Here is a 12500-nt window from a genome sequence, read left to right on the forward strand (position 1 = left end):
GAGGGTAGAGGTAATGGGGAAGGGCGTTGTCTACAGAAAGGTCAGCTAATTATCTCTGCCGACCTACATAGTCAGTCCTGAAATTCCATTTGCCCCGAGATCGTTCTACAATGTATTCGCTTTGAATAATAGATGAAATGTGGATTCATAAATGCATAAATACATGAAAATTATATATACTTTACTTTTAATTAGTATGTGTTTGTGACCAAACCACACACACACACACACATATATATTTATATATATATATATATATATATATATATATATATATATATATATAATATTATATATATATATAGCATTAAACTACAAATGTCCTTTAATATCTAATTCGCTCTAACTAACTACTCGGAATTAATATAGTTTCATATATGTTAACCGAAGGGGGATTTCTTAGTTGATTTTAATAATTTCGTCGCTCCCCGGCGCGAACCTAGGAACCAAGAATCATTGAACGTCCCTCATTATTATCAACTAAAATATTCCCCTTCGGTTAACATATATGAAAATAATAGTATTAATTTCGAGGTAGAGCGAATTAGATATTGAAGGACATTTGTAGTTTAATGCGTTTTATATGAATCACGGTGATGTGATCAGACTCATATATATATATATATATATAGTATATATATATATATATATATATATATATATATATATATATATATATATATATAAATGAATGTGTCTTTCGCTTTAATCTAACAACGCTCTATTAAACAAAAACGAAATTAACAATAAACACACACACACACACACACACACACACACACACACACACACACACACACATATATATATATATATATATATATATATATATATATATATATATATATATTTCAGCTGACACTACTATTTCAACCCTGAGCACTGGCATAAAGATGCCGTAAGAATAATCTTCCCATATTATTCTTAAAATAGCGAATTCGATATTAAACGATAATATTATCTTGGTATAATATATTTACACACACACAAACACAAAGAATTGCCGTGACGATAAATTTACAACCGCCTACGATAACTCAGACGCGTACTTCACAGTACTGATACCTTTTATCCAATTGTTTTCAAAATAAAGAGAGAGGGAGAGATCTCACCGTCAACAGCAGAGCCCAATCACACTATTAAGCTTAACCAGATACCTTTTACTGGCGAGGATGATTACGTGCACTAGTAGTACATCAGCCAGCCGTATCCTACCTGAAAAAGGAAGAGGAAGAAAAATGAGTTTCAATTAAATCGCACCACTGGAGGCGTCAGTAGACACACTGATACATTTACACGTACAAATCATTTGAGAGAGAGAGAGAGAGAGAGAGAGAGAGAGAGAGAGGTACATGTCCTTGATTTCCCTAGCGCAACCAAGATAATTCGGGGTTGGTCAAGCATTTGCAATAGGACAAAAGTAAAAAAATTCTCCGGTTCCAAAGCACTTAATATACATCGTAAATTTAAGGGCGCTTCAATAATTATTGAACAACTTAATTTACAAATAATGGCCACAGATTTAGCCTACAATAATCTGCTAAAAAATTATGGCCAAAGCAATATCACATAATGGAATCATTGCAGCATGTGAATTATTTTCAGATACAATATAATAAGTTTTAGCAATATTTAGAAATTGAAGATTTTATCGTAAGCAGATAAAACACATACAAATACTATATATATGCTGTATAATAGCGGGTTGACAGAGAAAAAAACTGTCATAACAAAAATTTACCAATTAGCCTGCCAAGTTTCACCTTTAAAAGATAGAGAGTAGAGAGAGAGAGAGAGAGAGAGAGAGACAGAGAGAGAGAGAGAGCCCAAGTCAGTTGAAACCCCCCACCCCACACCTCCCTCCAATTTCTTCAAAGTCCGAGAGGCGTCAGGAGTGATTAAAGAGAAGCAGAGACTGAAGGCTGCTAGAAAAATAGTTTTGGGTGAAAAATAAAAATAAAGAGACTTTCCTAAAAAAAAAAAAAAAAAAAAAAAAAAAAAAAAAAGGAGGATAGAGACAGAGTGCATGGTTACCAGGGACAGCAGGGTTAGGGTCGGGGAGGGGGTTGGGTGGGGAGGCTGGGTCCAAAGACTTGAGAATAAACCCCCCCCCAACCCTTAAGAACGACATCCATCTTTCTCCGGCTAAAAATGATCGCGAATGACACTGGCTAAAAATTCTAAGAAGACACCTTGGCGTTGGTAAAATGGGTAAACATTTAAGGTACTGAAAAGGGAACAATCGCAACTGTTACAATAATTAAGAATATTAGTTTAACTTGCTCTATAGAACACAAACATATATATATATATATATATATATATATAATATTATATATATATATATATAATATATAATAGAGAGAGAGAGAGAGAGAGAGAGAGAGAGAGAGAAGAGAGAGAGAGAGATGAGAGAGAGAGAGAGAGAGAGATATATATATATATAATATATATATATATATATATATATATATATATATGTGTGTGTGTGTGTATATATACACATACATATATGTGTGTGGTGTGTGTGTGTGTGTGTGTAGGGTGATGAACACTATGTGTTCTTAAATATAGTTGATATTTTCCCTCCAAGATGGTAGATTTCCGAGGAAATATTAGAATTTCCTCGGAATAATCTTTAAAAATCGGCAGCTTACTTTCCTACACCTTATATGTCTATGTGCAATGTAGCTGCAAGGAATTAGTGCTCTGATTCTTAATTATTGCAATATAACAAGTTCTTATAATCCCTGCCGAGGGGCAATTTAATGTAAGTATGTCATATTTTTTTGTTAAGGAATCTAAACATGGAATCTGACTCAGATGCAGAACTAATGTCCCTTCGTTGGACACCAACAGTACGTCATTATACAGTTTTCCAATACATAAAAATTCAGCGAAATTAAAATTACTGTAATATAAAAAAAGTTGTCTGAAATGCTTTTCCTTATGTTTCATGCAATGCAAATATTTTCCCTCATCCTTTGCAAGAGAATCAGAAAAGACGCTGATGACTGCGAGGGTTAGAACGTCCGCAATCATTTCCTAAATACTTAAAGGATTGGGTCTTATCTCGTCTCTAAATACCTCCACATTTCCGAGAGAAGAGAGTAGTAAATGTGACGTCATTAACGAAGGGAAAAAGATTTCGGCGCGGCCAAAAAAGAATGGAGGATCATTTATGAAGATCAAGAGGAGTGTCGCCGAGTTAATCTCTCGGAGTGACACAATGGTCTGAGATTTTGTCTCCGGGATTTTCCTATCAGCTGTAATAACCTTATCAGTTTTTTTCAAACAAATGTTCCTCAATTCCAGGACTTGACCACAAAATCGTTATGTATACGAAAACATGAAAAACGAGAATAGATCCATGTACAGATGCATATACAGACTTCGTATGCTAAAGGTATTTAGCATCTTTAATAATGGAGAGATGAAAGCACTATATGAAAACAAACTGGACGCAAGGAAAAATGCTGTGACAAGAAAATGGCTTATATACTGGCTGTGAAAACGTGGGTGTTTGCAGAGATACAATACTGACCTGGGACAGTAAAGACAAAACTGTATAAACTAGTGAGAGGGTTTGAAAGTGTTTGCAAGAGGAGCATGTTGAGAGTATGTGTATATATGACCAAGAAAAAGGTCATCAAGGCATATGAAAACCAGGATGGTGGAAGAACAGATGCAGCGTGATCTCTCTCTCTCTCTCTCTCTCTCTCTCTCTAGCACGCTACAAGATATTTTCACTCCTGTGTTGACTGACACCAGTAACCACAGAATAATTGAATTACTCACCTTACCTGCCTTCCGACAGCTCTGATGAAAACAGTCCCAAAAGTTGATGCAAAACTCATAACAAACCAAGTTCAGGCGATTCTCCACATGAACCAACAACGAAACTCGGGTATATCATACGCTAACTTCGCAACGCTTCAACGAAATAATAAAAAAAAAAGGAGGAAGGTACAGAGTGAAAGCAATATCGAGAAGCGTGCGGCAAGAAAATCGAGCACACACAGAGAGGCGGGAAGAAGAAAAACCGGATAAATGGACGGGAAAGAGAGACGACAAAAGGAAGACCGAAGAGGGACAATGGACGCAGCATGTGTAAAGATAAAAGTGTAATATGTGACGGCTTGGACCAATGGGTCAGAAGACGATCAATGTGCGGCGGGCGGATTTCCTCACAGATAAAAGACAAGAAGAAGAAGCCCCTACATGAACACCGCGAACCCAAAATGACCCATCCCCCCACCCATACCCCTTCCCTCCCTTAAACTCTATGGAACCATGACCCATGTCCGCTCTAAGGAAGAGATAGAGCTGTCCATGACCATGAGCATTATTCAGATAACGGCAATGTAACAGAAAAATCATTACAAAAGACAAAAGAGACGCGGAATACTGAGAGAAATACAAAGTCAGTTGACATATTATCTCGCTCTCTCTCTCTCTTCTCTCTCTCTATCTCTCTCTCTCTCTACACACACACACACACACATATATACACACACACACACACACACACACACACACATATATATATATATATATATATATATATATATATATATATATAAAGAGAGAAAAGAGGAGCAGTGTTATGTATGTATTACATATATAGTACATATATCTATATGTATGCATATAAATATATACAATATACAGGTAAAAATAAAAGCATTCTGGAAAGAACCGGCATACCACATTAGAAACAGCGGAGAAATCAGCCTGGAATAAAAAAGGAACCCCAGTTGACGAATAATTGAATATGCGAGAGCTGTAAGCGGAGATCCAGCTGCACGACAAGTTAAAAAGTTGTCTCGTGAAAACGGAGGGGCAGCGGCGGAAAGACGACAGGGTTAAGACTTTAAAGCTAGAAGTACAATGGTTTTACTTTAGAACACACTGGACTTCAGAGATGTAAAGTGATATATTGTAATTATCTCAGTGACCTCTCAGTTTCGCTAATTATTCACTTTTTGGATACGCCAGTCGATGCAAAGCCTTTTATCTGAAATGGTAAGACAAATCAACACTCCAACTGCCACTGAAAGGACCCCACACGCATAAATAATAGAAAAAAGAAAAGAAAAAAATAAATATATACATACATATATACGTCTGTATATGTCCATAAAACCACCCACCTAAAAAACGAAGTTCATTTCTCCATGCGACAAGTAAAAGTGATTCCAAAATTGTCTCAGCAGAAACTTCAGTGGCCCCACTCTTTTGTAATCTCACGTCACCTTGTTGCTAAAGGGGGCGTTTTCATCTGGGGGGAGGGGGACGATATACAGCCAACGGCCTATGCATACACACACTCAAATACCTCAATGTGATGGTCGTTGTTTTGGAAGAGACCGTAACTTCCGCTCGATCCTGCCGAGGTTAACCAAGTTATGGCCACTGCGGACGATGGAGCCATTAATGTGCATATATTTCCGTGTATTTTTCTTTCTATTTCATGTTCGAAAACTAATGTTGAAGTGGGAGGTATACAAAAATCTCGCCCAAATCTAATTTGTTGAAACATTCAGCGCAAATCATTTTACTGGAGCAAATGTCCCGGGATTCAGGATATCAAGTCGCCCGAAGACCCCGTCAATGTCGTCCTTTTCGTCGCACCATCGGACGCGAAGTTCCCTAATGATGGCTGCCGCTCTCGGGGGTCAGAAACTTTCCCCTCCCGCGGGAAAGTCTCGGAAGGCAAATTGTATAAACCACCGTCGGAGTCCACGTCTGGAGCACCCAAGGTCACTGCTGGGAGGGTTCTAAAAAAGGGGGGGGCCGGGAGGGGTTTGGGGGTATACGACAAAACGATACCCATCACCGAAAGGAAAAATAATTCCACATTTATTCACGGCGATTGAATGTGAGTTTGTTCACTTTACGTCGGTCGCCCAAACCTTTATAAAAGAGGAGGGTTGTAAAATATCAAGCGTTATTGGAACTTGCAAACAACCCTTATCAGTTCCGAGCAAGCGAAGATGGGTCGCACAAAAAAAAAAAAAAAAAAAAAAAAATCAAGAGAGTAAGAATAATTCGAAAATAATTCTGCAATACTTTGAGTAACGAGTGTCCTCAGAATATCTGACATATTCTATACTTGTTACTGCTTACTGATACATGTCGGACCTTAATCACAGTAATTTCTGATACTCTTAATGACATTAAGACATTGTATATCTACTATTTTAGCGAATAAAACTCCAAGTAAAAGAGGAGGATTGAACAGAGATTTAATACTTAGCAAAATACGCAACAGAATGAAACTTCTAAACAAATATTAGACATCAGCACCAAGCGGCAATGGGCCACAATGAAGCCCGAAAATCGTTGGAGGAGAGTAAAGCACACACGCATTTACACTCCCAAGCACACAAACGCACACACAAGCTCACTGCAGGCGCAAGAGAGCCGGTACAACTTCACACACACACACCGTTGGTGAAAGCCAAGAAGTGGTAAAATATTACAAATATTCATCGTCCAGGCACCGAAAAATATCCTCTTGCGTCAGGTTTTTATGGCATGGAAAATCAACACAGAATTATCTGAAGAGGCAGGAGGTAACTCAACATGAAATGTGTGCAAGCGAAAGATAAGAGAGAGAGAGAGAGAGAGAGAGAGAGAGAGAGAGAGAGAGAGAGGTTGCAAAAATAACTATGAGAGAAAGAGAACGTCTCCATGTTGGAAAAAACCGCAGAAATGAGCATACCTGATATATGATCTCAACTCTCTCTCTCTCTCTCAATTTCCTAAATATCCATATTACCTCACCATCAATTCTTTTCAGAGCTTTCCACGGGGAAAAATCGAAATACTGATGCACACCCACACACACACAAACACACACTACACACACACCACATATATATATATATATATATATATATAATTATATTATATTATATTATTTTTTTTTTATTACAAAGAACGTGAAATAAATTGAAGGTACATTGAAAGATAGATTCAAATAGACTCATGTCCTAAATATTACTTATTTGCCAAACTGAGTTTTGTATTAAAAAAAAAATGGATTTCTGGCTTTCTCTACACATTCTGTGTGATTAGTCTTCAATGTTCATATCCGGGTCGGAAAGTCACATTAAGAAAACATTTTAAGATTTCATGTCTAATCCTATATAAATAACCTTTTCGCCGTTAACTGGCCTCTAGTTTCTCACTGGGTTTGATTTCGGCTGTTGTTAACAGTGTTGTTACATCAGCGTCTCCTCCTGCAGTATGTCGGTTGATCTTTCATACAACAACCTTTTCCTTACCTAATCATATATATATATATATATATATATAATATATATATATATATTATATATATATATATATATATATATTATTCGAGCTACAAATGTCCTTTAATATCTAATTCGCTTTACCTCGGAATTATTAGTTCCGAGGTAGAGCAAATTAGATATCAAAGGACATTTGTAGCTCGAATAATTTAATAGAATCATCGATGATGTGGTAATTATTCATATATACATCACACACACACACACACACACACACACACACACACACTACCATATATATATATATATATATATATATATATATATATATATATATATATGACGCAAATACTTTTAATTCTCTCATTTCCGTATTATTTTCATGCATTTCTTTTTCAGCTTACGGTTACACTGCAAGAAATTTCCAACAGATGTCCGGAGTTCTGCGACTGGGGAAGACAAACCGTGGGGTTCATTTTATGATGCTTCCGAGAAAAACCTTGGCAATCATCGTTCAAATCGTCCTTTGATTTTTCTTGCCTTACGATCCTGAATTTCGAAATACAAGCCTTCACGTCTCTCAACTTCTTGGTCTGAAAGGAATGGGGTCAAAGTTCTGAGGAGAGTTTCCCGGGAAATGGACAGGTTTACGCGGGAATAATTAGCCTACTATTTGGAGTATCATAGATATCAGGCGCTTTCACTTTTCGCCTTTTGAGAATAATAATAATAATAATAATAATAATAATAATAATAATAATAATAATAATAATAATGTTAAAGAGAATGGCAGAATTAAGCCAGTTGATGTTATATACTGTTTTTTTCCTATTTTTCTTACAATTCGCTTCTCTGGCTCAGCGATGTTTTCGAGTAACTGGCCAATATTCATATTGAGAATTTCTAATAATAATAATAATAATAATAATAATAATAATAATAATAATAATAATAATAACAAAATTCGCCTTCGTAAGTAAACCATTTTTTAATCCCAGCTTGGATAAGCTTCAACTTTTAAGAGAAAATACCTTCTATTTCATTTCCAGAAACATAGCTGCACACATTGTTTTCCTTTGCTAACTGAAGTGCCTTTTAGCTCCCAGCCTGATCAATACCAGCCCATTTTTACATATGATGGATGGAGTTGCAATTTTACCAGTTTAAGAGCCACGTCATTCCCTTACAGTTTTTGAAACCTCTTCATTCGATCGTACTTCCCAAGAGTTTTGAACGGTTATGAGATTTTACGAGGCAATATTGTCATCAGTCATTAAATTACGTCCACTGACACCCAATATCCTTCCTCATTTTCCAATTCCTACAATTGACTGTCTAGGTTTGATATGTTTGATTAACAGAGAGAGAGAGAGAGAGAGAGAGAGAGAGAGAGAGAGAGAGAGAGAATATAACAAACTAAAACTACGTCACTAGAAGTTCATAAAGAATCTTTGGGAAGGTTAATTACAAACGACACGCTAACGCTAAAATCATTGCAACGTCGAACAATTCAAGTTTCTCTCTCTCTCTCTCTCTTTCTCTCTCTCTCTAAAGTTTAACAGCACGAAACCTGGCCAATACTTGGAGAGGTGACCTTCAAAAATGTTCCGAGACACACAAACTCTCTCTCTAATACGTTCTCTCACTAATTTTTCGACAAGCAGAGTTAAGCAGCACTGAGCCTGGCCTGTACTTGGCAAGGTGACCACCAAAAAATGTCAAGTGGGACACTCACTGACACCAATGACAAACCTTACGAGAAAGGTCGAAGGGTAATGGGTCACAAGAGACCCAATAATCCAAGTGAACGAGTCAAGGTAACACAGCAAAATTATAACTGAAATAGCAGTATGCATTTTTACCCAAAAGGATAAACGAACTTTCCCTGATAATTGAGTATGATGACCTGTCGTTATGGTGATCATCATCTCTCGTCATCTGTGAAGATGCAGTTTGGTGTCTCTCAACCTGTTCTCCCATCTGTTGATAACGATGACGTCATAGTCTCTTCGGTCCTGCGTCAATAACCAACGTGAGTTATCCTGATTGCCCAATCCTCTATCTCCTCTCTCTTACTCTCTCTCTCCTCTATCTCATCTCTTCTCTGTCATAATACGAACAATATATACATCAAAAACCATGACATGTATATTACACAAATACAAGCGTAAACTCATTTAGAATTGTAACTTCTTCCTCTCTCTCTTCTCTCTCTCTCCGCTCTCTCTCTCTATCCTCTCGCCAATATGTTAAGAACCAAGGGAAAAAATTTCCCCGCATTACAAAAATTTAAAAAGTTACTTATTTAATTTTAATTTTCTTCCACTCTTTTGTTACATCAAGTTTGGGCAGGCAGTTAACAAGCACGCACACGCACGCACACACACACCACACCTTAGACTTAATAAATATAAATAAAGCGGTATTAAGCCACGAAGGAAAGATAAACAAAACGGAGTTTCTGCAAGATCTTTCGGACTAAAACGTCTTTTTACTTAGCAGAACTGCCTAAGTAAAAGGACGTTGAGGTCGAAAGATCTTGCAGAAATTTCCGTTGTTCATCTTTCCTTTTCAGGCTTATACCTTTATTTACGCATTTATCACGTTCCAAACTTTCGTGATTTCAGTTATACTTCATATAATATACAGACATAATAATAATATTATATATATTATATATATAATATATATATAAAACGATACATATACCTATTATAATAAGGATGATATAATAGATATACAGGAATATATATAATGGCGTGTGTGGTGTGTTGGGTTCTTGTGCGTGGCATATTGTAAAGAACAACGGTTTTAACTGTTTAATTTTATCGAAGTACCACAGACTGCTGCAACTTTATTTTCTCTTTGAGGAGAAGGAGAAGAGAAGGAGAGAGAAGAGAAGAAGAGACGGAGGAGAGCGAGAAGAGAGACCGAGAGAGAGAGAGAGAGAATGCAAGCACACACACCTAGTGAAAAAAATATCAACACCCACAACCTACCACTTCTAATACCTCTAGTAAAAAAAAAGGATAAGATATCCGTCAGACCTTCACTACTAACATTGTTTTATGAGCATTTTTTTTCCTCGCCGCTCATCAATAAATTAAGAGTTTTCATGCCTTGGTGAACTCTGATGTCAGTAAATGTTAGACGTAAGTGATACCATATGGATATGAATGACTTGAGTCTCTGCCAGCGCCATATTTATAACCAACTCTTCCTTTTTTTCTCTCTCTCTCCTCATATCACCATTTACACGCCTATTTACGTCTGACATTGGGGAGCTGTTATAAAGGCGCTTTCCTTCTGCTACTACTACTCATATAACTGAAGAGGTGAATTGGGGAAGTTTATATTTATACTGCATACTTTAGCGTGGGTTTCAATGCTTGATAGTAGAGGAGTAAGAAAAAATATCGTTATCAGCCATGTCATATAAATTGCAAGATTTATATGACAATGTAGACTGTGGGAAAACAGTGAATGAAAAAGCATAAATGCACACATAAAAGTGAATGCACACACCCTACTTTTTCCATTAGAAAATCCTACATACGAATGAACATACAGACCTAACATTTAAAATAGAGGCCAAAGTAATGATGTCATGAGTGTTAATATGTAAGACTGAATAACCCTGGATACAAACAGCGTAGAGTCAAAACCAGGAAGGAAGACGAGATTTTCTCAAGGTCTGGAAGACAGGAAGTGCCGAAGGAGACAGGACTTAACATACATGATGGTAATGTTGTCATGTTTTCTACAAAGAGAAGGCAAGTCTGTCGCCGTCCCAGCATGAGTAAACGAAACAAAGCGTGATGTGACCTCCAGCTTACTCGGGACGCGTGCAAGATTCTCCCCTCACGCATAAATTGTAAACATTATATTCCTAAGTAGACGTGAAGTGGTCTTCGCAATTAATACTCATACTTAGTACTACTTATGCTAACAACAAGGATCAAATAAAAAGGACGCAAATAGATGGAAACACAAAATAATCGAACACAAACAACCTAAATTCAGTACACCAAATAAATTAAAATCTGGTAAAATCTACGGTCATATAGAGCCTTGTTTCACCAACGAAAATTAAAATAAATACTTTTGTATTTTATAAGAAATAATTTTTCTGTACTGTTTAACATTCACATGATTTTTTTTTTTTTTTACATTTTCATTATAATAAATAAATCATGAATATCCTGCCCTATAGTTCCTGTATCGTCAACTCAACCCCTTTTTTCAGAGTATTTTAAGCTCTTCCATAGGGCCTTCCTACCGCCCTCCCCAAACAACAACTAAGTAGTTTGTAGGCTTACTCCCCGGGTAAGCGAGACGATCAACGGCCTTCGGAGTGTAGTATTGGGCAACAGGAAGAGGCCAAAAAGGGGAAAAAAAAGGAAAAAAAAAAAAAAAAAGGGGGGAAAAGGATAAAAAAAAAAAAAAAAAAAGGATAACGAAAATTAAAAAAAAGAACAAAGGATAAGGACTTCAGTCTGATGTGAAGACTGGTGACGGAGAAGTGGCGGCTTAGAGAGAGAGAGAGAGAGCTAAGGTAGTCTTATAACGGAGTTGCAGGTGTGTTACAGGTATGCCAGACATTTAAATGTGGCATTTCGCCACAACGATACTAAACTGACGGAACGTCAACAGGTTAAAAAAGAAAAATGGGCCTTAATATTCAAGGGACATGAAAGTTATTTCAATTTATGGCTAAGTGGAGAGAGATGTGCTAGGAATAATCCCTCTTCTACTATGAGAAGGTTTAAAAGAGGTATGAGTTGTGAGTATTCTTACCAAGGGTGCGTGATGGATAAATCGATGAATTAGATTCTATTTTCATCTGAAGGCTCCCCCTAGGAGGCGAGCGGCTTCTTGATGGAGTACTTCATATTATTATCGCATATAGTACATTTACAACGTCGTGTATAATTAAGCACCAATGAATAAACAGAAAGCCAGAATTATGAAACACGAAATATCACAAGGCACGATAAGTCATAAATGAAAACCAAGGCATACAAGTCATTATTTCAACACCAGAGCTTACATCCTCCCCATATTCCTACTACAAGAAAATGCAGATTGGTTGATATTCTTCATAAAAAGACTGGAGATTTCTCAAATAGACGTCCAATCTTCATTCCCATCAAATTTAAATCTATTTGAAATTGAACATGTGTTGGAAAATACCATGATGGTTGTTTGGTTCATAATGTGATAAATGTGAAAAGTGAT

General features: G+C 36.6%; 1 protein-coding gene across 1 annotated transcript in view; it reads right to left on the bottom strand.

Moving 5' to 3' along the window:
• Positions 1-5836, bottom strand: part of LOC135224749 (collagen alpha chain CG42342-like) — a 165165-nt gene extending 159329 nt beyond the window's left edge. The window contains exons 1-2 of the mRNA XM_064264075.1: positions 5635-5836; positions 1158-1163 (exon numbers count right to left, since the gene is read on the bottom strand). Coding sequence (XP_064120145.1) covers positions 1158-1163; positions 5635-5836 — 208 coding nt within the window. The remainder of the gene's footprint in view (positions 1-1157; positions 1164-5634) is intronic.
• Positions 5837-12500: the final 6664 nt, after the last annotated feature.

This window comes from Macrobrachium nipponense, chromosome 12, assembly GCF_015104395.2.
Source record: "Macrobrachium nipponense isolate FS-2020 chromosome 12, ASM1510439v2, whole genome shotgun sequence".
Lineage (NCBI taxonomy): Eukaryota > Metazoa > Arthropoda > Malacostraca > Decapoda > Palaemonidae > Macrobrachium > Macrobrachium nipponense.